Consider the following 26,968-nt stretch of genomic DNA (forward strand, 5'->3'; position numbering starts at 1 on the left):
CCACAATGGGCTATTTCTGTGTGAGGTGCTCTTTGGCAGGCTTGGTTTGTCGTCTTTGTAGGCAAGACGCTGCATCTGTGTCACGGTCTCTGGTCTCTCTTTCCATCAGATGTTCGTGGCCGAAGAGAATGTGGATTTTCGGATACACGTGGAGAATCAGACGCGGGCAAGGGACGATGTGAGCAGGAAACAGCTCAGACTTTACCAGCTGTACAGCAGGACGAGTGGGAAACACATCCAAGTTCTAGGCAGGAGGATCAGTGCCAAGGGGGAAGATGGAGACAAATATGGTAAGAATATGAACCGGGACCCACCCGGGGCCAGTCCAAAGGCTTGACATGAATGTGTTTGTCTGAGGAAAGACAGGTCGCAGCCTTGCACTCCAGTGGGCCACCTGTTTCGTAGCTTACGCAAGGGGTGCATCAGAAAAAATGTGGCTGTGAAACTGAATTAGAAAAACGGTTTGTTCCTGAAACCCTTTGATCTGTCTTGGGCAAAGAGGCTTCCACTCAGCGTGGTGCAGGGATTTAGGGTTGGATACTGCATGGTCCTGAGGGCTGCTCCCGACACCCGGGCAGATAAATTGGAGTCAAGAGAGCTCTGCATCTTGCAGGATCAGATCCAGAGAATCAAAGCCCCACTAACCCTGGTCTACACTCGGGATTTATTTCAAAATAACCCCGCTTAGGTCAAATTAATAAGCGGAGTGTCCGCACTACCAAGCCGTTATTTTGAAATCTGCACTCCTGATTTCTTCGGGGAATAGCGCTAATTTGGAAATAGTTTATTATTTCGAAATAGCGGGTGTGTGGATGCTCCGGTGCCGCCATTTCAAAATAATTTCTCCTCAGAGTCATTTGAACTAATTACTCCCCAGAGCTTCCGGGGGCTGTAAGTCGAGGTAGCGCATCCACATGCACGGGGCCTGCCTCGGACTCATTTCGAGGCTTCCTGGTAGTGAGGACATGCTATTTCGATGTTATTTCGGGAGTTACTAAGTCGATCTTAGTTATTTTGAAATAGTTTCCTCGGGTAGACAAGCCCCTAGTGGGCTCAGCACCCCATTTCCTGTGGGTGCTTCAGCCAGTCTAGCAGAACACGCCCCTGTGCCCTATCGAAAGGAAAATGGAGGCATTTTATGAAACCTCATCTGTGCAATCCCATTTCTTTCCCTCTTCTGCCCACGGCACGTTGCGCCTCATCGACTGTTACCCTCTGCCTTGGCGCACTGGTTGATATGTCACTGTGGAAAGGCATGACCGTATTTTGCCTCTGACGGTGTATACCCTGCACCCGAGTACTGAGGTGTGGGCTGAAGGGGGGGAACCATTTCTGAAAATAATTCTCTCCCTCAGAGAAATGCAAATGCAATGGACAGCACAAACCTGGCATTGAGGGGTGCTCACCGGGGCAGCCTCTGCCAGGGGGCGAGGAGCATATAAAGTGGGGCAAGATAAGGCCCGTGTGCTACTTGTGCCACTGGACGCAGAGTTCAGCAATGGCGGCCGAGTGTGCAAACGACCCCTCTAGCACTGCCACAGCTCTCGTGGGTTCGACAGCAGGCTCCTTCCAGCGCTAGGAGAAGCCGGGCGCTTCAGCTGTTGCCCTTTGCCTTCCCCACATTTTTAAGTAAGACGGGAGTGAAGGAGACCATTTGGCTGCGGATTGTAGCCATTTGGCTGTCTTTGCCACGTTTCTGCCCCCTTTTTGTGCACGCACAGTCATCGTAAAAGCTCCCTCCAGGCTCCAGGAGGAGGAATTCATCCCAGAAGAGGAAGGGGCCGATGTGCTGCAGGGAATTGCATAGAGGATTTTTTGGGGGTCTCCTTCTGCCATATGCAGAGGCGCTCCTTGCTCAATGGCCTGCTGTAGCCCCACACCTTGAAAGCCTGGTCCATTCCCAGTTGCTGAAAAGCCCCCTTGTTGTGACCAACTCCCAATAATGACAACCTGCCCGACCTGTCTATTCCATTCACTAAAACCCTCTTGCATCATCCTAAGAACAAGCCTCCCTGACCAGCTGCAAACCTCTCCCAGCTCTAGACCAGCTGTAAGGGCTGCGGAAACCCTTTAATAGGTAGCAGGTTTAAAACAAACCCAAGGAAGTTTTTCTTCATGCAGTGCACAGTCAACCTGTGGAACTCCTTGCCAGAGGATGTGGTGAAAACTAGGACTTTAACAGAGTTCAAGAAAAGAGCTAGATAAATTCCTGGAGGCTAGGTCCATCGATGGCTATTAGCCAGGATGGGAAGGAATGGTGTCCCTAGCTTCTGTTTGTCTGAGAATGGATGACAGGGGAAGGATCACGTGAGGATCCCTTCCTTGGGTTGTGTTCACTCCTTCTGGGGCACCTGGCATTGTGATACTCCAGTGTTTGCAAGGGCCTGGGGACAACACACCATATTGCATGTTATTCCACTTACAACTCCTGTCCACTTCCTTCTCCTTCTCCAGACTTGTGTCCCTAGCTGCCTTTGGATCTCACTCTATTTCCTACGCTCAGGCAAACACTCCTGTTGGCTTCCCTTACTCCTTTCAGGAGTACCAGCACCGACGGGGGCACCGTCTGAATTCAATTTAGTGGGTCTTTAGTAGACCCACTAAATCAAACTCCGGAAGATTGATCACGGCAGCATCGATCTTCCCCCTAATGGAGACATGGCTTTAATCTTCAAGCAAAGAGATGACCTTTCTTCCTGAAAATCCAGCATCTACATAATGCATTACAAGAGTGGAGAGGAAGGGTTTATTTGGGGTTTCGGGGAAGGGAGAGTTGACTGGTTTATTTCAGGCAGTTACTGACTTGTAAAAACTTTCCTTGTGCCTTGGCTAAAAGGATGCACAGAAATGGAAAGTTGAAATGAGGTCCCAGGTAATTCTGCCGTGGTTTCAGAGCTTGTGGCCTCGGGAATCATTACAGCAAAATTTCCATGCAGCCTCAGATCAGTAAAATAATGAACATTAATGTGTAAAAACCAGCTGCTGTAGGAAGAAACCAAGATCTAAACGGAAGAAGTATGGCAGCCCTGATACCTGATATGCTTGTTCCTATGCCATTTAGAAGGACAAGAACAAATTCTGAGGTCCATGAAATTGCTCTCCTAATAATTTGGGTGTGCAATTTTGGCCGGGATCTTGCCCCATGAGTCTGATTTATTAAAGAGAAGATTAAGTCTGTTCATAGAATTATTTGAGTCTGTTTAATCCTTTTAGTTGGGTGAACTTTTTCCTTTCTCAAATGTATGTGACAATCCATTTGAACAGATAAATCAATGATCAGATTAAATTAAGTCTAACAATGGCTGCTGCTTTCAGAAACACTCATTAATCGAAATCTACTTACCTATCGCACAAGGGTGATCGTGAAGCTTAATTGCTGTTCCTAAAGTGCTCTGATATCCCCTGATAAAAGGCGAGATATATATGTGCAGAAATACTGCCTCTGAACCTACCACGAACTAATGAAAAGACCGGCCGTCTGTTTACAGATTACCTGTTTATTCTGGAGTCTTTCATCTATTCTGATGATGTTTGCTTTGGCCCAGAAAACAATATCCTTGTTACAAACTTATTACTACTTTACCAGGTGTCTAAGTGGTTCTTTTCATTCAGAAGATGAAATGGGCTTGGCAGGTGGGGGAAAGACTTGGAACCTTTACATTGTATCTCAGATAAATGGTACAGATAGGCAAGATAAAGATCAGTGACCTGAAACACTAGAGCCTTTCATTTATTTTCATTTCACAAAAGGCAGAAGACATCCTAACCTGTTTGTTCACTATCTTTGTGTCCGGTTCACTTGGCAAGATGCAGCTCTCGAGGCGGGGGGAAGGCACTTTGGATTATTTGGACTTCGCAGCTGTGTGATTTTGTTTTCAAGTATGTTCGTTACAGTCCAGAGTTGTGCCGAGGGAGGAAGGGTTAAAGTTATAGCCAGGAAAAGTGATGCCCCCTCTTTTGCTGTTGTTTGGCATACTTGCCACCAGTTTTCCACTTGGCTGGTGCGTTCCTTCCCAGAGCTGGTGGGATTTCGGTGGGCAGGGGGACTTGTTTATGTAGGGTAAAATTCATCTTTGTGCAAAGGCCTGGATCAAGGCTTTGCACCACTTCAATAGAGACTTACATGAGACTTGTGCTCTGACCTGGGATTAACTTTCCCCATAGTGATTACATTGTTTTAGGAGTCGTAAGGCTGGAAGATGTTCTGTGTAAGCCAATTGTCAGAGCTGGACTTAGGGGCAGGCGAGCTGGGCGGTCGCCGGAGGCCGCCATTTTCAAGGGGCCACCGACAGAGCCGGTCTTAAGGGCAGGCCGCGACCGCATTTCAGCCCAACCTCCCGAATCCTCCCCTCAGGGTTTGATTTTGCTTGATAAATTTTCCCCAGTGGTTTTTTTTTTTTTTTTTTTGCTTGACACACAATTTTTGTCCGGTATTTTTTTTAAACCATCTGGCGACCCCACAGGCAGCCCTGACCATTGTTGTTGTTTAGTAGAGGGTATTTTTTTTTCTCTAAAGCCCGGTCATGTCCGTATTACACAAGTGTGCCCTTTGTCAAGATATTGCACCGGAGGTGTCCCTACAAGCCAGCGTCCAGTAGTGCTATGGGCCAGTGCCGTGGTCTCCTTTGCAACAGCCCCACAAGTGCCCCCTGTCACTTCCAGCCTTGCTGAGAACCTGTCAAAGTCTATTGGAAGATTCTCGCTGTCCTCTGTGGGTTTTGGAGCTAGTCCCCATTGCTGGTGAGAAAGGAGGGATGAAAGGTGGTTCCTCAAATATTAACAAGTCTGGGCCCTGTCAGATCCTGGCAGGGAGCAAATTCCAGAGGCAAGGAGAATGTCCCATGCCGCTGTGGGCAGACAGGACTCTGGGCTAAAGGAACCTTTATTCTGACCCAGTGTGGCCGTGCTTATGTTCTTTACAGCTGTCTGGACATCAGACACAGTCCTGATGGAGACTTCCTTTGTGGCGCAGGTGAGCTCAGCGCGGCGTGGGTGGGGCTGTATGTGTGGCAGGTAGACATATAATAAAATAGCCTCCTGCCATCGCAGGATTCCTTCCTCGGCATCAGTCAGCCAGGGCGCTCTGACATTACCATGGTGATGCAGCTGTTCTTTGGGCATGGCAGGCTGACAGCGAGCCTAGAACGCTCTCAACTCATTCCATTCGTGACTCCTGTTTGTTCACCTGGAAACAATGTGAAATCCCAGTGCCATTGCTCCATGAGTAGCCAGCCATTGCCTCCCCTCCATATCTCTGGCACCTTAAAAGCAAGAAGCCTTGGGAAAATCCATTAACCCTTTCCCTTCTTACTTAGGAGGGGAGGAAGGAAAACCACCCCCCTTTCGGTGCCTAGAAGATGCAGAGAAGTGTTTACCTATGAGCCAGGGGGAGATAGCTCATGCATTTACTGTGGCTAGTTAAACATAGACATCTTTCCACAAGCGTCAGTTCCACACATGGCATTTAGAAATCTGCTTTGCTTCCCAGGTGTATGCAAAAAGACCTGTCTGTCAGGGGACAGATCCTCAAATACCCGGAACAAATTGTGGTTTGCTCTGTAATTTACTCAGTCAAAACATCAGGATGGCTATTTCCTATTTAAACGACGCGTTGCTGCTCCCGGTCGCTTGCCCTTACAGTTTTGACATGACAACAAGACAAATAATTTGTCAAAATGACCTTTTATCTTCTAAGCCATTTATTTTCGCTTACTGAGCCTGGGGGCAGAGCTGACCTCAACGTAGCGATGATCACTCACCCTGGCAGCTGTACAGTCAGACAGGGCTGTGTGATTGGGCTAAGCCAGGGCCTCTTCCGCTGTCCAGCTGCTGTTTTCTCTCCCCCCCACCCCCAGATCACCCAACATCGCCTTATCGTTCTCTCTCTGTGATTGTCTCCTTTTCTAATTTGGGTGGAGCGGTGGCAAAGTTTTCCTTTGAAAGCAGACGAGGATACAGCTGGATGCATTAGAAACCTTGGTAGCAGATTGGCTGCTTTGTTGAACCATTTAGTATCTCTGTAGCCTCACTTCCCAGGGGTTTCCAGACTACGAGAGGGCTGACGTTAGTCACCTCTTAGATTCTGTTCTGAAAGGTTCAGGAAAATGTAGGGATTGTCGTCGTTGAACCCTCTGTACCTTTAAGCGTTGTGTGCACTTGTGTGTGTTGTGATCTGCCTTTGTGCCAAGGTATCGGGAGCTCTCCTCGGGAACGGAGAGGAACTTAAAACAAAACAAGGCTATGAAAAATCTATTTCAACCTGTGAATTTTCAACATGACATTCCACAGTATTTGTTGAATGGTTACTTCCAGATCTAACTGCCCACTTGTAGTCAGGGCTGGATTTATGGGGGGCTAGGTGGGCAGCTGCCCGGGGCGCCAAGCTATGGGGGGGTGCCTGATGTCAGCTGTAAGGTGCGCAGCACGCCGGGGGGCGGGGGCCGCACATGCGCCATGCGCCCGGGGCAGAGCCGCGCATGCGCCATGTGCCTGCTGCCCGGGGTGCAGGAATGGCTCGAACTGGCCCTACTTGCGGTACACCTGTTTTTGAGCTTTGAGTGTGGGGTTTTTTTTGTTTCCTTTCCAAATACAGTCACATTGGGTTCCTCATGTCTGAGCACAAGTCAAGAGACCTTACACAGTCATGATTTTCTATGAGTGGGTGTTTTGCAACTTTCTGAAAGTCAGGACCCTTCTAAGGCATCTCTAATTGAACGTCAAAACTGGAGGCATACAAAATCACTAGTCACTTTTGAAATGTAGGTTGATATGCCTACAGGTATAGTAGGTACCCACAAAGGGTGAAGGTGCACTGTGTAGAGCCCCCCCCCCCCCTAAAATTTGGCCTGGAAAGTTTTAGCACTGAGAATGCCAGTCAAAGAGCTTTATTAAAGGGCTTTCCTTCTGGTTAACTGTGTGTGTGCCCGCGTGTGATTTTAGTGCTATCCTGTGATTTAAGTGTTCCCATTAGAAATGTAGAGTAGGAAATAGGATCCCATCTGTGAGCAATTTAAGAGGAAGTGAGACAATAGAGTCAATTGCTGCTCCAGGTTAGATAATCAATACAAATATTATTAGTGTAGTGATTTATCTTCCTAGGCACTTTATGAAAATGTGAATGCCAGACCCTGAAGACAAGGCAATATAATCTGTGTTCCTGCTGTACTGTGATTAGGGCAGTCCTTCCACAAAGCTTGCACAGCAGCCTTGCTACATGTTCTTCCTTTGCCAGGATGAAATATCAGACACACAAAGTTAGGGATCTGTCTCTTTTTGCTGATTTTGAGAGGAGGTCTTGGTTGTGTGTGTGTGTGTGGGGGGGGGGGGGCACAAAATTGACTTTATCATTTTATGCAAGAGCTCTATAGTGGCATGTCACTCAATTAATGGGAGTCTCCAAAATCTTGGAAACAATCTTTTTTCCCCATTGTTTTAAGCTTCAGTATTTTCAGGATCACAAAGAGAGAGCTTCAATTTTGCATTTATCAAGCTTCAGTGAGGAATCTTTTCACCTAGGTATTTATCTCAAGGCCAGAACTCTGTTATCTGAGGTTTTCTGTATGCTAAATCATTTGAGACAGTCCTGAATTGAAATAGGTTATTGAAATGGACCAAGAACTTGACAGGGCTAAATATGTTTTGAAAATACATCCGGTCAGCATTTGAGGAATTAAAAGTTTTTTAGCCTGCAAATGGCCTTTTTTTCTAAAATAAATTATTTTTTATATTTTTTATTTTTTTTATTAAACTTGGGTTTCTTTTTCTCTAAATAAAGAAAAGGGGGAAGATTTTTTTTATTTAAAACTTGTTCCTTTTCCCCTGAAAATCTGTTCTTCAGTAAGTGAAAAGTATCATTGACTATTTTGAATAATAGCTTCAATAAAAAAAAACCCCTAAAATTTTGCTCAACGTTTAAAAAAAAAAAAAAAAGAGAACTTGTTTCAAATCCTTTGAAATGAAATCAGCTTTGAAATTTCAACATGTCTTATGAAAATAGAGTCACATGTTTTAAGAGAAGAAGGATGGGGCGGTAGATCCAGGAATCCTAAATTCAAGTTTCCTGCTTTGAAACAGACTTCCTGTGCTGCCTTGTGCAAGTCACTTAGTCTGGCCGTGTCTCAACTCCAAATCAGCGCAGTTACCCTCATTGTGCTGTGAAAATAGAGATGAACGATTGTGAGATGGATGAAAATCCTTGTAGTGGGGGACATACCACAGTTTAGATAGAACTAGCTTCTGTGGCTGAGAGGTCAGTTTTTGGCCACGGGTTTTCCTAGGACTAATGGTAATAATGTCTCATACTTACAGTGCCTTTCATTCCAAGGACTCTTACAGCATTTATTGTGGAAATCTCTGCAGTCACCTCTTGAGTGAAATGCAGCAACTATTTTAACCACATGCAGCCACACTGCACAGCAGCCTGGGTGAGGAAATTTCAATGAAAACTGTCCCCTGTTGGAACTGCAAAACAAATGTATCTAGGCAGAAAGGTAAAGTGCACCAAGGCATTCCCTGGGGCTCCCAAGGGGCAGAAAGAACTCATGTGTGTGTCTTAGAAATATGGAAGAATCCCAAAAGGGAGCTGAAAATCCCCCTGCCGTGATGTCTGTTGGTGGTTTGAGCTAAATATTGACCTGTCAGCATTCAGAAACGGCTAACTTCAGATCCCTTGATACTGGCATTTGACAGACTGCCTGCCGTTCCTACACTAAGGAGGACACATGCAGGTTGCCTGCAGATTCCAGAGTTCCCAAGAAGTAGAAAGCACATCCTCAATCAAGAGGCTAAGAGGGTCCCTTAGTTTCTTAGGGTGCGTGAAGAGGGCCGTGTATGAGGGTTGAGCGGAGGTGATGGAGAGCTCTGCGAGATCATCCATCTCACGATCTATGTTCGCTCCAGCCCATAATGTGTCATCTGAACTCTTGCCCAGGCAACTAGTGCTTTGATCCCGGCACTCAAGCTGGACCTCCATTGGCTTCAGGGCTGCGGCGCGTGATTTACACCCCTGCGGGCGAGAGAAGCGACACAGCCCTCATGGCAGCGACACTTCCCCCGGTATCTTACTCTTCTGTAAGACCTGGCAGTTGAAACCATCCTAGCCAGCAGGGAGCAAAGCAGCCCACCTGCATTTTTGCCTGTAGCCGAGTCGCTGTGATTTAGTGCCTGCTTTTAGTTGCCCCGTTGCCTTTATTTTATTTGCTTCCCTGTCTCCATTTGAAATGGTGTTTTACGGGTTACATTTGGCAGGAAGCTAGCCAAGAGCAGATTGATTTTACACCTATTAATTTGGGAATCCCGACAACAAAATCTAAAAGCCTTGTAGCCTCTGGGAAAATCAATCCAGCCGGGAGGGGGGCCCGGCATGGGGAGGTAATTGCCCTTATTTCTCTAGTCGCCTGCCTTATGTGTTATATTTGTCAGCCTGAAGCATTAAAAGCTTTGCCATTAACTGTCAACAAATAAATGAAAACAGCCTGTTTATAAGCCTCTATAGTGAGAAAATGTTAGTTTCCTGGCCTCCAAAGCTACGTCTACACGACAGTGCTATTTCAGGATATGGGAGTATCCCGAAATAGGTATCTTGTGTCTTCACAGCAAGCCCGTTATTTCGGGCTCACTATTCCAACATCTCTGTAAACCTCATTCCACGAGGAGTAAGGGAGTTCTGGAATAGCAGGGTATCTTGACATTTGGAGCTGTGTAGACAGCACCAAATGATGAAATAAGCAATTTCGAAATAAAATCAAAATCAAATACGCAATTTGCATCGCTCAAAATACGTAGCTTGTTTCGAGTTACAGTGTAGTGTAGACGTAGCCCAAAATTGCTCATTGGTATTTTCTTGGGAAATCAGGCCAGAATTTTGCCAGTATAGCTTTGTAGGTCAGAGTGGGGCAAGGTGTGATCCCCGACTAATTTAGCTGTGCTGGCAAAAGTCTCTCAGGGAAGCGCACTTAGACTTGCAAACTGAGCTTTGGCCGATGAGCGTATTTCTCCCGGGGGCGATGGGATAAACTGTGCAGCAGAAATGCAGTTTTGTCCACACTGGGTGTGCTGTGGTGGCATTGTACACCTGGATACTAGTCTAGTGTACTGGCCGGGTGCTCCTGCCACGGCCCTCCGACCACAGGCTCTGAATGGAGAGCTTTACCTTGCCCCTGAGTGGACCTTGTCAAGCATAGGGCCCACGCCTGCTGCCTTCACTCGCACTGACTTCAAGGAACCAATGCCAATTTATGAACAGTTTTGTTGCTTGTCTAGGATTTTATTTTGTATTATTTATTAATTGACTAATTAATTATCAGAGGTTCAGGGGAGCTGACAGTCGCCACGGGAGTTGGGGAGGCCGGCTCTGTGATCCCTGAAGCAACAGGCTGGGACAGGAAGCCCTCCGTGCCGCCCAGAGCACGTCGCGCTCCCTCAGAGCCGCACGGAGTGTGTGGTGCAGTGCTGCGGCAGCTATTTAAAGGGCCCGTGGCTCGGGCCACTAGCACAGTAGGGGTGGCAGCAGCCGGGGGCTCTGGGGCAACTGCCTCTTTTATCCACCCCGCCCCCACTGGCGGGCCTACAGAGGTGCCTTTTCTCCAGACCAAGACAACATCAGCACCTCCCTCTGGGTTCTACCTGGAGGAAGTGCTGTGTCCGAGGGGCTGTCGGAGCGTCTCTGCTGGAGCAAGGGCTGTAAATCGGCACAGGCCAGGGCGTCCTGGCTTTGCCCACTCCTCGGCCAGCGTTGCCCACTTCGTGGCTTCTCTGCCGACCTCGAAGTCTCTTCTTTCACATGGAAGTTCTTTACAGCGAGGACGTGACCGCCCGGCCGCGGGTGCCGGAGTAACGAATGTCACGTAGGAGTGTGGATAAGCCACCTCCCTGAGCAAGGCAAACGACACCGACCGGAGGGCAGCTTTGGCCAGTGTTAAGTTGGTGGGAGAGCGTCTCCTGCTGACCTGGCTACTGCCTCCCATGGAAGTGGTTTAACTGTGCTGCTGGGGGCGCTCTCTTCTGTCAGCATGGAGGGTCTGCACCAAAGGCACGGCAGCGGTAGCACTTCTCGGGGAGACGAGCCCCCGGTGAGAACACAACGAGGTCTCGCACCATCTCGTGAGCTGTGTCTCCAGGGCGCGTAGCCCGGAATACATATGGAAATCTCGTTTCATGCATTCGTATTTCCTAGCCTGTCTTGTCCCTCAGAGCTCCAAATAACGAGTTCTGGTCTTAGAGCGTTTCCTGCCCCTACGAATGGATATACCATGAGACGGTCAGCGCTCACGGTCACTCGGTCCAGATGTAGCTCCCTGAGGCATAGAACACGAACATTTTAAACGGATAATTGAAGAAAACAATTGCAAACCCAACGGGGCCCTGGGGAAAGGTGGGGGAGGGGCTGGCTCCACATGCTCTGAAAGGGGAGGAGCCGTGGGCAAAAGGGGTGGGGCCTCAAGCAGTCAGCCCTCACTGCTGGCTGGACTGTGCCCTTCCCCTCAGACATGCAGAACATTGCTTGGGTGCTCCAGTGGCAATTCAAAGGGGCCCAAGGCTCCAGGCCCTGTTGAATCTCCAGTCCCCTTTACCCTCTTTGCTCCCCCCACATCGGTGGGCCTGTGGAAACCTAATTTAGACTGCAAGCTACAGAAGGAAGGCACTGGGTTGCCTTCCCTATCTGTAGAGCCGTGTGTTGTAGGTGTGCTGATGTGTAACATCATGTGTGCAGACCCTTTCAGCGAGGTGCGTGGGTAGGTATCGGTGTCCCAATTTATGGCTGGCTAGAGACTGAGGCACAACACGGGAGACGTGACTTTGTCCACCTGAGAATGGTGGGAAGGACCAGACTTCTGCAACACGGATACAAACTACTGATACAAAAGAGCCCCTTGAATGTGCAGACAAGACAGCGTCATGGTTGTAAGCCAGCCTGCCGCCGAGTGATGGTCTGTTCCCTCCAGCGTGGCGAGGGATTGATGAGCCTGCTACAGCCCTGGCTAACACGGGGGAGTCTTTTAGCAGAGGCTCATATGTTAAGAGTGAGAGGTCCCAGGTTCAATTCCCCACTGCTTCATAAGAAGGGTCAGACTGGGTCAGACCAAAGGTCCATCTAGCCCAGTGTCCTGTCTTCCAACTGTGGCCAATGCCAGGTGCCCCAGAGGGAATGAACTGAACAGGGAACCATCACGTGATTCTTCCCCTGTCATCCATTTCCAGCCTCTGACAAACAGAAGCTAGGGGCTCCATTCCTACCCGTCCTGGCTAATAGCCATTGATGGACTGAACCTCCATGAATTTCTCTAGTTCTTTTTTGAACCCTGTTAAATTTCTTGCCTTCACCACATCCTCTGGCAAGGAGTTCCACAGGTTGACTGTGAACTGCATGAAGAAATACTTCTTTTGCTTTGTTTTAAACTTGCTCCCTATTAATTTCAGTTGGTGACCCCTAACGACCTCTCCTTGAGGCATAGGTGTGATTGATAACGCTGAGGACTCCCACCCTGATCCAGTGTGTCTTTGCCACCCCTGGCTGCTACCAGCCTGTGATTCTACTGCCATCACTAATCAGCATTTCAAGTCAGTGGAAGCGCTACATGGAAAGTGTATCGCCTGCAGAAGACATAACATCTCCAGTAGGGATAAAATGGCTGCCGTGGGGATTACACTGGCAAATTTCCCCCAGAGAGACAGTGACGGAGGCTTTATAGTTTTCATTCATTCCCCAGGTCATAACCCTGCGAGGGGCAGACATTTCTGGGCCTGATTGGATCCCTCCACAAACTCTCTGGCTTGCCTTAGCATTTCCGCTGGGTCTCCTATCGATCCTGCTCACTCAGAGCTAACTTTGCAAATGTGACTTTCAGCTACAAACCATCTCCTTGCTGCTTGACCCAGCTAAAATCAGCAGGAAGAGTCTGAGGGGAGACAGCAAATTTCGGCTCCTGGGGCTAAATTGCTGTGCTCTTTAGCTGCAAACCTGCATTAAACTAATTGACGACCGGCTTTAAATATAACCTCTGATCAATCCGTTTCATTGATTTATTTTCCCTGCCCCTTCCCAAGTGCTAAACAGCTTCCAATCTGGTTCCCTCCCCAAGAACTGCAAACCCCATCCGCTGTGCAATAAAACGGATGGGCTATTTTGACAGCGCTACAATCTTATCAGCCCGCTGGAGGGAGAAAGGAATCTCCTATATTCAGACGAATGTTTGGCAACTAAACAAAGCCCCACTCGATGACAACAACAACAACAAAAGCCGATCCATTTTCTCCGGATGTCTTTGAAAGCAGCTTACCTTCGAGTCAGACTAGAGAAAGGCTATTGATTTTGCGTGACCTCAAACAGACTGCGGTCAGTATGATATTTTCCCTGTTGGAAATGAAGCAGGGCTGTGAATTTCAGCGTCAGCATTTGTATTGTATCTGTGCTTTGGAGCTTTGGAGTCTTGCTCAATAAATGTCAAGCAGCGAGGAAAAGTAACACGGGCACTCGCTCGGGATTTGCTGCTCTGTCCTCTCGCTTAACGATGCGCGTTGGCCAATTTGCGGGTTAAATATGGCCTCTGTTGGGACTAAAATAACATTGTGGTCCCAGCTAGTGCAGGTTAGCGGGTGGAGCCATGAACATTTCTGTCTTTTTTTGCTTTTCTCTTTTTTAATTTCTCTTCTGCACCAGTGCTCCTTGTGACTGCAACCCTACTGCAATCTTTATTTTTCCTCTCGGTGGAGCCTTCCTAACATTGGCCATATGGTAGATCTTGTATGTTTTCCTCACTCTCTCCTACTCCTTTGATTATCCCCTTCCTGTACACAATAACAAACCCTCTAAGGAGCACCATCCGACCTCCTCCTGAGGTTCTCTGCCTTCAAGTGAGAAAAGACTTCCTCATTTGCACTTAGTGTCCTGCAATTAAACCCAAACATCCTCTTTTTACCTCCTGGGGGACAGTGTGAAAACACAGCGAACATTATATTTGTTAAAGAATCATAGGACTCCTTGGTCGATCTTTTATTAAAACCTCTCCTGGCAATCAACATACTCACTGCTTGACAACAGTCTACTGAGAGGGAGTGGGTTAGAAGAATGGAAATGCATCTTGCAACAGACTGAGGTTTTGGTTAGCGGAACATTCAGATGTAAAGAGCAGGTGCTTTTTTCATTTTTTTAGGTCACAAACTCTCAAATGTCAGTTTCAAATTCTCCTCAGATGCTCTTTGAGATGAGGTTTATCAATCTACAGATCTAACAGTGCGGAGTCCTTCCATGTGTTATCGCTGCATACAGTCACAGCAATCCCTTGTACAGCTTATGTTTTTGCTTTTTTTCCCCAGCAGTATGGCAACAGTGACATACATAAGTTTTCTGATTTCAGCATGGGGGACAGATCAAAGTAAACCGGCGCAGACTTCGTCAGGGTGTTGGCAGACTGTCACGGTCAAATGTCCTCATTCTGAGGACCAATGTTCCCCCTAATCATTTCCATTCATGGGTGGAATAATTTGTGTGTGCACCAAGGCATGTGTGAATGTGCACCACTTGTAGAAAAAATACCCCAGCTGTGGTAATCAACTGGGCAGCATCTGAGGGAACGTCTACACTACATTCTAATTTCGAAAGAGGATATGCAATTTCTGCAGGAATTTGCATATCTTCTGATCACTTTTTCGAAAGTGAGTCTTTCAAAAGTGAAAGTAGTCTGGATGCATTTTTTTTTTTTTTGGAAACCTCCTTTTTTGGAAAAAAAACCCCGCTCTTCCTACAAAAAGGAGGTTTACGCAGTTTTTTGAAAAAAGGGTTTTTTCCCCCCCAAAAATGCATCCAGGCTACAGTCACTTTCAAAAGGCCTGCTTTCGAAAAAGCAATTGGAAGATCCCCTTTCAAAATTAGAACATAGTCTAGACGTGCCCTGAATTTCTCTTGAGAGGCTGCACAAGTGCACTGTTTAGAGCACATGAAGTTTCTAATTGAAGAACACGCCTCCCTTCTAGTGCAAATGGGCAACAGTTCAAATCAGCTCCACGCCTGTCCTGTGTAGTTTAGAAAAATGAGTAAAAAAATGAGTCGTCCTGTAGCACCTTAGAGACTAACAAAAAATATAGATACAGTATCATGAGCTTTCATGGGCACAACCCACTTCCTCAGATGAGTGGAGACAAAGAGAAAAATGAGTAGTCTGAGTTGTCAGTGCTCAGCTTGCACGGACATTTGAACTACCCTTTGAGGGCAGGATGAAGGTCTCCAATATGAAGGTATAAGGCAGCCGGCACCGTTACTGCCTGCAGCCTATGTGGTCTGCTGACAATTATACATCGCTTTCCAACTGGAGTGCTTAATTTCCCAGAGTGTAATGGCCCTCCACCGCCCTAAAAATAATGAATGATGGAATACATATTCAGATAGTTTGAGCCAAGCAGAGCTGAGATTACAGCCTGTGTTGTGTATGTAACTATAGTGACTCCCTGGAGGAGGGCTTGAAGGGTCCCACAGAACCTTTGTTTTTAGCCTCAAATTAAACTTTTTTTTTTCATTCTTCAGAATATTCAGTGACATCAACCTGATTCCTTTACAAACTCCTCCAGTAGTTACAGGGGAGAGGGAATGGGCTTGGCTGGAGCCCTTGCACAAACATACAGGAAAGCAGCCAATGGGGAGAGATTATAAGAGGGGGTTGAATAGGTCTTAAAAAAAAAAGTGTGAGTTTGCTCAAAGCAGTGCTGCTTTGCTGGACCAAACAGCATATGCCCTGAGAGATTCCATGCAGTGAGTGTGTGTGTATGTGTGGGTGGGGGGGGGGGGGCTTCAAAATTCACATTTCCTAACTTCCATTATTGCACAAACAAGTTTGAGGGTGAACCTGTGTTGTGTATGTGTGTGTTTTGTGTGTGTGCGCGCGTATGCGTATATGTGTATGTGCGCGTGCAGGTGGGCATTTGTATGTGGCAACGGTGTGATTGTCTAATTATCCAGTGTGCCCATGTAAAATCTCCAGACGCAGGCCTCTTGGAAATGAATCCTATATGGTTATATTGTCCTGTCAGACAAAATATGGGAAACGTAGGCAAACAAACCTACATTTGCTGAACAGTCCCTTCCCCAAGTTGCTCCTCAGACTCTTCATAGTGCTTGGTAACTGTATTCATTGCCCATTCTCCTTTGTTTACTGATAACACAGTAAAACATATTCTTCTAGGGGGAAGAATAAGGGAAAAATTTGCAGTCCAACCTTGACCAAGTCTGATGACTCGCTCCTTACCTGAGGGATGTTAGGAGATTTCATTAATTAACATACAGAAAACATGATCCGTGCATGACAGGGAATGTGTCCGTACAAAGCATTATTATGAAGTCTCCTAAAGCACCAGTACAGAACGTTACCCTTTTGCTGTAGTGTTCACAAGGTGTCCACAGTAGAGCAGACTGGTAAAACCTGGGAATAAGATGTTCTTTTCTTTAATTTCTAAATTGAAGGCTGAGTAAGGAAAAAAGCCAAGATGCACTAAATGCTCCTCAGCCATTTCTATAAACTGGGTACCAAAGTCCCTTTTGATTCTCTGAGGTAATTGTACTTTTTAATTAGCTGCAAAAATCCTCAGCCGAGGATCTTGCTATATAAATTATAATTAACCCCTTGGCACTGGAAGTTGAGATTTCCTGTCCTGAAGCACTAATGCAAAACGCATTAGCAGCACTTAACGTCAAGCTCTCTAGGCCACCAGTGCCAAAGGGTCATTTTTGCTACCCAATAAATACTGCTTGTACTTGGAAGTCCAGTAGGAAAATGGCACAGAAGCTGGGGGAAACTTGAGGGAATTGCGGAAGACCAGATCTGAGGGTATTTGACCTGCTGCTTTGAGAGTGGCAAATGCCACAGCAAGAAGAACAACGTCGAAAAATATGGTGAGGAGATGTGAGCAAGGGGTACGCGGTGAGAGTGAGAGTGGTTTTTGTTAGCGGACATGGCTGGTTGACTCGCCTTGAGAATGGTCCTGGGAACTCGCAATTCATACACCAGGGAGTGAAATAATTGTCTGTTGCCGAGAAGGAGAAATTGCCAGACACACTCGGCTGTGCCTGTTGTGTGCAGAGCACACTAACAGCAGGGGCTGGCCACCCACTGTTCTCATTCACCGGCAGCCTGTCTTTCTGTCTCCTCTTCAGCCTTGCACAGCCAAGGCTGAATTTCAACTCTCCAAACCGGAAGGGGTCTGAGGCAGAACACCAGGTTGAGGGGCTGGGATAAATGCTCCAAATGCTCTTGGAAACCTTGAGTCTCCAGTTGTAACTCTCCATTTGCTCCCCCCTGCCTCGGCTCCCAAACAACTGTAGCTGATTGCTCACTAGGAACCTTTCCTGGAGAAGGGAGAGGCCTCGTGGTCTGCTGCTCCCCCTCTCTGGTGAGTCTTTTACTGATTTGGGGGTGGACTGATAGCTAGTCCAATACATAACTGGCTGGATAAACATTCCCAGAGAGTAGTTATTAACAGTTCACAATCCTGCTGGAAAGGAGTAATCCCAAGTGGGGTTTTGCAGGGATCTGTTTTGGGACCGGCTCTGTTCAATATCTTCATCAACGATTTAGATATCGGCATAGAGAATACGCTTATTAAGTTTGCAGATGAAATCAAGCTGGGAGGGGTTGCAACTGCTTTGGAGGATAGGGTCATCATTCAAAATGATCTGGACAAACTGGAGAAATGGTCTGAGGTAAACAAGACGAAGTTTAATAAAGACAAATGCAAAGTGCTCCACTTAGAAAGGAACAATCAATTTCACACATAGAGAGTGGGAAGTGACTGTCTAGGAAGGAGTACGGTAGAAAGGGATCTAGGGGTTATAGTGGACCACAAGCTAAATATGAGTCAGCAGTATGACGCTGTTGCAAAAAAAGCAAACATGATTCTAGGATGCATTAACAGATGTGTTGTGAGCAAGACACAAGAAGTTATTCTTCCGCTCTACTCTGTGCTGATTAGTCCTCAGTTGGAGTATTGTGTCCAGTTCTGGGCACCACATTTCAAGAAAGATGTGGAGAAATTGGAGAAGGTCCAGAGAAGAGCAACAAGAATGATGAAAGGTCTAGAGAACATGACCTATGAAGGAAGACTGAAAGAATTGGGCTTGTTTAGTTTAGAAAAGAGAAGTTTGAGAGGGGACATGATAGCAGTTTTCAAGTATTTAAAAGGGTGTCAGAAGGAGGTGGAAGAAAACTTGTTCTTCCTGGCCTCCGAGGGTAGAACAAAAAGCAATGGGGCTTAGATTGCAGCAAGGGAGGTTTAGGCTGGACATTAGGAAAAAGTTCCTAACTGTCAGGGTGGTTAAACACTGGAATAAATTGCCCAGGGAGGTTGTGGAATCTCCATCTCTAGAGATATTTAAGAGCACGTTAGATCAATGTCTATCAGGGATGGTCTAGACGATACTGGGTCCTGCCATGAGGGCAGGGGCCTGGACTCGATGACCTCTTGAGGTCCCTTCCAGTCCTAGTATTCTATGATTCTATGATTCCTTTTGGTGTCCCAGTCGCCTCTTCAGGAGTCAGTAGTGAAGGCTCTGGTTCCTTCTTCCTTCAACTTAACTGGTTTATCTGCTTCCATGACGTTTCAGGTGGTGAGTTTTTCTTCACTCTCCCCCTCACCAAAAAAAAAAGAAACAAAAAAGCTCTTGTGCAGTGTTTGTGGGCATAGATCGCCTGCCATATTCCATCCCCAGAAACAGTTGCATTTCAGCACTGCCTAAGTGATTTTGATACAGATACTCTGTAATCCATGCAGGTTTCTTAAGAGGAGCACACTTAAAAATATCTCAGAGAAGTAGCCATGTTAGTCTGTAACTCAAAAAACTTCAAAAACAACAATGCTCCTCTTGTTCCTTAGGGTACATCTATACTGTGGACTAAATTCGAGTTAAGATACTACAGAGTTGAGCTTCTTTAACTGTGTAGCTGAAGTAGAAGTACCGTAACTTGATTTTTGGTGCTGCCTACGCAGCAGGAAGTCAAAGGAAGAACACTGTTCCTTCAACGTACCTCAATCCTTGTGAAATGAGGGTTACAGAAGTCAGATTAATAGCCTGTAATTTTGAAACAATTAAAATAATAAATAATGGGCTTGCCGTGTAGACGCAACTTCTGTTATTTTGAAATAAGTATGCAGTGTAGGCATAGCCTCAGAGACTAACAAAAAAATATACAGATGGTATAATGAGCTTTCATGGGCACAACCCACATCTTCAGATGAGAAATATGGAGTAGGAGGCACAGAGGTTGAATTATAAAGCCTTTTTATATTTATAATTATATTTATAATTATAAAGAGGGGAGGAGGAAAAAACCCTGTCAGTAAAAGTGTCCATGCTAAATGAGGCTAATAAAGTAGGCTGTCAGTGCCTGATACTTAGCTTTTGATGTCATTTGGGTGTCGCATATAATGGCCCCTCTAGTTCATGTCTTTGTTCAAGCCATGCGAGAGAGTATCAAATTTGCATACTAACACGAGTTCTGCAGACTCTCTCGTTGATTCCTGAAATTGCTTTGTAAGAGAATAGCCACTTTAAATCCACTAACGAGGGCTCGGGCAAGTTAATAATAGACAGAAGTCTTCGTTCAGGACTCGCTGTCGCTCCATCCCCTGCAGGCACAGAAGATTGCCACCCAGCAGAAGCCAGGCAGTTCCACAGTGGAATGCGAGGATAGTGGCGTGCGGGTGGTCCACACGCTCACCGCAGCCTCCAGCATGCAGGTGCCCGAGGGAGGATCTGCAGCTGTGAAGATCACCCACCATTTGAGGCATCAATGGAAGTTGTGGCGTGTCTCCGCTGCTGTTGCCTGGCTGGGAGGGTAGGGGGGAGGGATTCCTTTCCTGTGCTTCCATGGGGAAGCCCAAAGAACAGTCCCTGCTCCTTGGCATTGCAAACTAGGTTGAAGATTTGGCTGGTGAGGCTGCATTTTAAAAATAGACCCCGACGGTTCATATAGGGAAGAGAGGCTTAGTGGTGAGCTGAAAGGCACGAGGGGTGTTCTGCAGCAAGGGCTCTCCTAGGCTGCAGCTTTGACCTTCACCCCTGGACCCAAGCTGTGCACTGTAGGAGCATCTTCACTCCTCTGTGCTTAAAGATCACAAAGGGGGATAAAATCAGCGGGAATAATGAGGGGGCACAATGGAGGAAGAGACACCTGCTCAGGAGGAGACAGCAATGAGTGCTGGAGAAGGCTTTTCTGGGGTTGCTTTTCTGAGTGAATTATCTGCTGGTAAAAGGTTCTGGGTGGAGAGGTCTGAGAACTGTTTATCCGTGGAAAGACAGGTATAGATTGAGCCCAAGCTTCCCCTACCCAGTCTCCCTTTAATTGCTTTCTCTTGCTTCAAGAATAATTCCCTCTCTGAGGAGTCATCTACGTTCACTTGCAAACTCCAGGGGTCACCTTAGCACCAATGTTTAGCCTAGTAACAGATCGATATGCACAAATACGAATTAAAGATCACTGTCTAGTCAAATAAAAGGTCTGGCAGGAGAGGGCCAAATTTTGCTCTAATTTGCTTTACATGCCATTGAATTGGTTTCAGCTGGCTCACACAGTGTGTAAGTCAGTGCAGGATTTGGGCCTTTAGTGAGAAATCCTTCCCCGATGGGTGTCAAGGAGAGCTGAGCCCAAATCAAAAACCTGACCCAATCACTCCCGCCCTGCATGTCCTGGAAGTTCAGGTGCAAAGGTGGATTTTCTCCGGTTTTGGTGGGTTCAACCCCTCTGCAGGATAGACAGCATACATAGCAAACATCGTAACATAGCTATTGTGATCTAGAGAGCCAGCATCTAAATGCCAAGGAAGAATGCTGGAGATCACTGGATTCTTTTACATTTTATAGACATATTGGTTGTGCCTCAATAGTTAAAGCACAAAAGTCTCATCTTTCATGTCTGTGATGTATAAAAAAATATGCTAAATTTTAGCATTTATTCTTTGAAAATTGAATTCATGTGTGGGGAATCCATAAGACTGAATTAAAATTAGGTTGAAAAGGGGTCCTTTCAGAAAACTTACATTCAGCATCAGACCTTTTTTGTCCCAGATGATCTTAGTAATGAAGTAACAGATTCTTCAAAATGTCCATACAGTTAAAATTCATCAAAAGACACCCAAAACGCTCATAATTCTGTCCAGGAGTGACCCCACAGGAACAAAGAGTTGAAAAAATAAATGCTTTTAAAATCAGTCTCTAATGTGGGACCACAAATGCTAACATTCCTTCATTGTATGGTTATTGCACAGTGCCAGAGGGTAGAGTTAAGGTTGTTTGTGTGCCTGTTTGTGGTGGTGTCTTTAGAGAAGATGGACCCTGACTCTGCAGAGGGAAAACTCCTTGCTCTTCCTTTTCACCTCGTATCCCCCAAATGAACAGAGGGTATGTTATAATTTTCTTATCGGAAGATTACTGCAGCATATGTAGCACTTCACCTCTTTCACTTATCGTACGTTATCCTCTACACAGCAGCTGTCAGCAGTTGTGCAGGTTGAAGATCAAGGCCGAACGTATTTTTGTTTACGTTCACCTTTTTTCAGAACAAAGGCTGTTTTTAATTTTTTTTAAATGGAAAAATCATCCCCATATTCAGTCCTGGCTGCATGAGATTATGTTACTGCCTTTTCTTCCCTCAGTTCCAGAGCCACAAGAATCCTGCTGAAGATATAGTAGCATAGTGCAACTTTCTTTTCAGCATACTTTTCACTTGCTGGGGGAAAAAAAGTTACAATGAGCTCTTTTGAGAAAATGTACAAACACACACATATTCCCATCCGTAAAATTAATCATCATCATTTCAACTTTTATTGGAGGGCACAGAGTAATAAAACCTGCTCACCATACAGAGAAAATAACATCTTTTTATATCAGGCACAGCTTGTAGCTTGAATCCAACCAATACTTTCAATACGCAACAGATTTCTCCTCATTAGCTTCAGTTTGGAGCCTTCACAAACACAACAGTGGGCGCTGGACCGACTGACTTTTGGAGGATGTTAAGCCTTTGTGGTGTTGGCATCCTGAAAGATTTATGTATTTGCGACTCCTCGGTAAGAGGATATCGTGGTGCTAATCACACCTACTTCATGGCTGGGACTTAGCTGCCAACCACCAGACTTCCAAAGAAGGACGGGCACCGTGGTTCAGGGAAAATCTGATCTGAATCATTCCTCGCTTTGAGGAAGAAGATCCACAAAGTTCGCATAATTGTGGCTCTCTATTATTATTATTTATTGTTCACATCAGCATTTCTTGACCTCAGCTGGGACAGGAAACAAAAGAGTCAAAATGCCAAGAAGCAAGTTGGTCTCATGGTATTTTTCGACCATGGAGAGCAAGAAGTGCTAATGAGATTTCCAAACCTGTGAGGTTCAAATAGTTGCACAAGGTTCAACTAAACATTTGGGACCAAATTTTAAGATCCTTATTTATTGGCCTTTACTGAGTCAAAGGGAGCATAGAAGAGCAATGGCATTAGTTTTAGGTGCCTATTCAAGCATCATAGAACTTCTGAACCTTTGGAGGCTCATCCATCACTACTTCTAGGCTTTGAAGCTGGCTGCTTTTCAAGCAGTTTGTCTGCCTCTGTAGAAACACTGTCCACGTAAGCAGTGTGTGGAGACAGCATGAATGCCCTGCTGAGATGGAGGAATTTCAGTTTCTAAATCTTGCGTTTTGTATTCCAGGCCTGCCCCTTAGTTGCAGGACAGTCGCAGCCGGTAAACGTCCATCCAGAGGTTGCGCCTCCCTGCTTGCCACACTGATTGTTTTTTACAACTCACAGCCTATCACTTCACGGCTCGCACTCACATCTGTCGGTGAGCCTCGCCATTTGCGACTGATCATGATATGACCTACCTGGTTCTTACCTCTGCTGTTTGGAGAGCACCACGTCAGCTTGTGAATTTCACAACTCTCAACTAGGGTTCCGCCGATGACTGGATCATTCATAGTGTAGAAACCAACAAGCCTCTCTGCGCTTTCATACATAGTGCCACACTCAAGTCTTCCCTTTGCTCTGTTATTGTTAGGGTTGTCCTTACCAGCCGTGGCATTCGGGTATCTCATGGTGACGGTCAGATCGTGGCGTGGTACTCTCACTCTGCCTGTAATGTAGAGTAGAATTTGTCCTTCATTGCTTCATCATGGTCCTTTGTCGAAGTACAGCACCGAATTAGGGTAACGATATTGTGTTTCCCTTTCAGTCTAGCTCTCATCAGGGACTGATCCACTTCCTTCTTCAAAAGGATGACAGCGCTTTCATGGTGCTGTCCATCATCCCATCTGGAACTCAGCCAACTTTCTCCCAAGGCTGCTTGTCATCTTCCCGATCCTGTCCATCTCCTCTCATTGGCTGTTTTGAAGCGGTTGCCTCTCATCTCTGCTGTGGCCTGAGCTAGCTTCCCTGTTTCTTACGTTGTCCACATGTTCCAACAGCCAACCTTGGTGTTTGTCTTGGTACTGAGCACTTCAGTGTTTATTCCCTTGGCTCCCTTTTGGCTTTCACCCCTGGCAGTCATATGGGGCATTGACTCCTGATGGCCACCACACACAATAACGGTCGAGTTCTCTCTCGCTGTTTCTGTAACATATTTTGTTTTTTATGGGACAGGATTATCAGCCTTGTGCCTCCCCTCTCCCCCTGTGTTTGAAGGACCCAGGGTGTCTGTTTTGTCTGGCTCCCTCCCATAGCACCTGGTTGACTCTGCCAGGAGCAAAAATCCCTGACAGCACAGATTCGGGAATCCTTAGCCCATGCAACCTGTCCCGCAACAAGGCGCAGACACCAGAGGACAGCCCCACCTAGCTACAAAGATGAAAACATCCAATCTCTTACTTTGCTTCGGGATTCTGAATTGGTTTTGAGTATCTACAAGAAAATTTCAGTGAAGGAGACTTTTTTTTAAAGGAATTCTACATCCAATTCAGAATTTCGGGGCTTCTCCCTTTATAGTCACCCAGATATAGAACCAGGAAAGTATATTATTCAGTAAAATCTTGATTAAAAAAACCCACCAGCCCAAACCTTGGAATCTGATGCACCCTTTGGTAGCTTTGTATCAGCGGAGTGGCATATATCAGCAGGAATACCCCAGTGGGTCTGCCCCTCGTTTACTAACTTAACACACATTCTCTGTGCTGAGCATCATAAGACTGTGAAGGAGAATGGGTGTGAGGAAGAGCCATGCCCCCAATACTGCTCTTGCTTGCAGCTGCTTTGCACAAGGATCAACCCATCAATTTCAGTAGAGTTCCTCCTGATTTGCATCAGAGTAAATGAGAATCATGATCCTACAGGCACTACCATCTGGGATGATAAAGTTTGAGAAATATGCAAATATACAACTATGATTTCAATATGTGGACTGCATAGATGCACTCACTGTTTTTATGGCTGCAGGTTTTATGGCTCCCAACTGACTTTACATAATGTTGGCACGCTTCCCTCTTCATTATGTCATACATGTGAAGTAGACACAGGGTGATTCTATCATATATTGTGGTCTTGTTATAGGGTTAAACTTTTCTGGGGCAAACTGTGTTTGAACAGACTTCAACTGGTCTAAGCATGGATGTCTACATGAATCCTTCCTTAGCAATACTGGGATTTTTGTCTGAAGAGATGGTCTTACAAGAAAGGAAATCTTAGTTGCTGCTATTGTCATGAGGGAGAGCTAGAATGGTATGTGAGGCTAGGGGAAAGCGCCCTCCATCTCAGTTCTTCACGTTAGATTAACTGAACTGGAAAGTGGAGCTCCCTGTCAGAAGCTGTGGTCAAAGTCAGACCGCCTCAGCCTGGACCTATCCGTAAATCATTTGCATGCATGAACTGAAAACGGTTTTGTGTGTTTTACTCCCAAAATGGTTTCACTGAATTAGTAATAACTCAAGATGCGAACCAGAACAATGTGAGAGCTGGGGTCAGATTCTGGTTCCCACAGGGGATTCTGTGGAAGAAATATGTGCAGATCTCTGGGCTACATAGCTGGCTCCACGCTCTTCTTCCTCATGGATACAGGGGGTGTGACCAGGGGAGGGGAACATGGTTGCCACATCCCTGCATTCTGGCTAAATCTGCCATCCCCTCAGAGGACATTGCAGCTGGTGCTACTTAGAGCAGTCTAGAAGTTCAGCTTGCCCTCAGAAGCCCACAGTGGGGAAGGTCTACGTTGGATATTAAGAAAAACTCGTTCCCTAGGAGAGTGGGGAAGCACTGGGATGAGTTCCCTAGGGATGGGGTGGAATCTCCATCCCTAGAGGTTTTTAAGTCCCGGCTTGACAAAGCCCCGGCTGGCATGATTGAGTTGGAGTTGGTCCTGCTTTGAGGACTCGATGGCTTCCTGAGGTCTCTTCCAACCCTAGGATTCGTGGCCTCGAAGTACCTTTGCCACCTCAACTCCAGTGGTGGATCATTTTACTGACTCAGAAATCTCAAGCAGGGGTAGAGATTTTTACCGCTGGATTTGGCACTGGTTTGCTGGAACATGTGTCCAGTTCTGGTGCCCACAGTTCACGAAAGGCAGCGATAAGTTGAAGGAGGTTCAGAGAAGAGCTGCAAGAGTGATCAAAGCATTGGAAAACCTGCCTTACAGCGGTAGATTCAAGGAGCTTGGTCTGTTTTAGCTTATCAAAGAGAAGGTTAAGGAATGACTTAACTATTCTCTCTAAGTATCTGTAGGGGGAACCTAGATGTAATGATAGGCCTTTCAATCCAACAGAGCAAAGTCTAACAGGATCTAGGGGCTGGAAGTTGACACTAGACCAATTCAGACTGAAAATAAAGCTTTATTTTCATTCTTTTTTTACTGTTGAGACAATTTACCCAGGATCATGGTAGATTCTCCATTAGTGGCACTTCTTATATCAAAGTGAATGGTGGGATCTTTTTCTAAAAGATCTGCTCTAGGAATTATTTTGGGATGTTCTCTGGCCTGTGGTGGGCAGGTGCTCAGACTAGACAGTCCTTTCCGAACCTAGAATGTACGAATCTTCGAGAGAGATTCTCCAGACATCTGGGTTTGGAGTAACCTTATTCCCATTGAACTCAACAGCAAAACTGTTGACTTCAGTGAACTGTTTGAGACCCTTTGTAGGGGCCTACAACGAGAGCTTAATGAGAAGCATATTTGCAAGAAGCTGAGCTCGCAATTTCTGCCCCAACCAACCTTGTCCCTCAATATGGCTAAATGTATCTGTATCGCCTTTGCCTTCTCTCAGTGAAACTGGACAGAATTTAGGATGATATGGTATAGGCAAGCCAAGCCTTTACGTTGCCCTTCCAATCTCATTTCTACCTTTCTCACGCCCATCCTCCTACTCACAGGAAAAAGGGAAAAGACAAGATGGCATATTTTCTACTTCCTTTAAATATCTCCCTGACTTAATGTTTTTTTAGCTGGAAGATAGGCTCTCTCTTTCTCTGTCTTTCTCCTTTTTACCTAGACATGTGAGGAATTCCACTTTCTTCCAGTGGGAATTCTCAGGAAGGTTTAGGTTAAATGGGCCAATAAGAGAAAAGCATGTAGCAGAAGATTTACCCTCTAAAGAATTTAAAAAAAAACTCTGTCAGAATAGCTAACTGTCAAAGAATTTAAACAATAATACCTCATGTACGGACCAGCGTGCAGTGCTTTGTAATATAAAGATTGCCATCGCCCTACAGCGCACCTGGAGATTAATTGGGTTCAAAGCAATATGTCATGCAGGGTTGGCTAGCTAGCAGGGGACAAACCTACAATCTTCTCTTACCAATTCCCCTGAAGATCTAGGTACAATTCCCCTACAAATAACCTCCACCTGTTTGTGGAGATGCAGACATTTTATTAAAGAGGTACTCAAGAAAACTTGCATACAAGCATTTCATGTAATGATTATGGCGACTGAGAATTTTTACTGCCTCTTGCTTGTTTGTCTGGTCTACGTGCAATGAGCTGGTCACATCAGTCCTTGTTCTGGTGGATATATGTCCCT

At 46.1% G+C, this 26,968-nt stretch overlaps 1 protein-coding gene across 2 annotated transcripts in view; it reads left to right on the forward strand.

Annotated features, from left to right (window-relative positions):
- The window catches only part of FGF18 (fibroblast growth factor 18), a 110,343-nt gene that overhangs the window by 43,928 nt on the left and 39,447 nt on the right, over positions 1 to 26,968 (forward strand). For both annotated transcript variants that reach the window (XM_075900148.2, XM_089769553.1), the window contains one exon: positions 110 to 290. In XM_075900148.2, the coding sequence (XP_075756263.1) occupies positions 110 to 290 (181 nt within the window). The remainder of the gene's footprint in view (positions 1 to 109; positions 291 to 26,968) is intronic.

The sequence above is a fragment of the Pelodiscus sinensis genome, chromosome 16, assembly GCF_052426305.1.
Source record: "Pelodiscus sinensis isolate ZL-2025 chromosome 16, ASM5242630v1, whole genome shotgun sequence".
Lineage (NCBI taxonomy): Eukaryota > Metazoa > Chordata > Testudines > Trionychidae > Pelodiscus > Pelodiscus sinensis.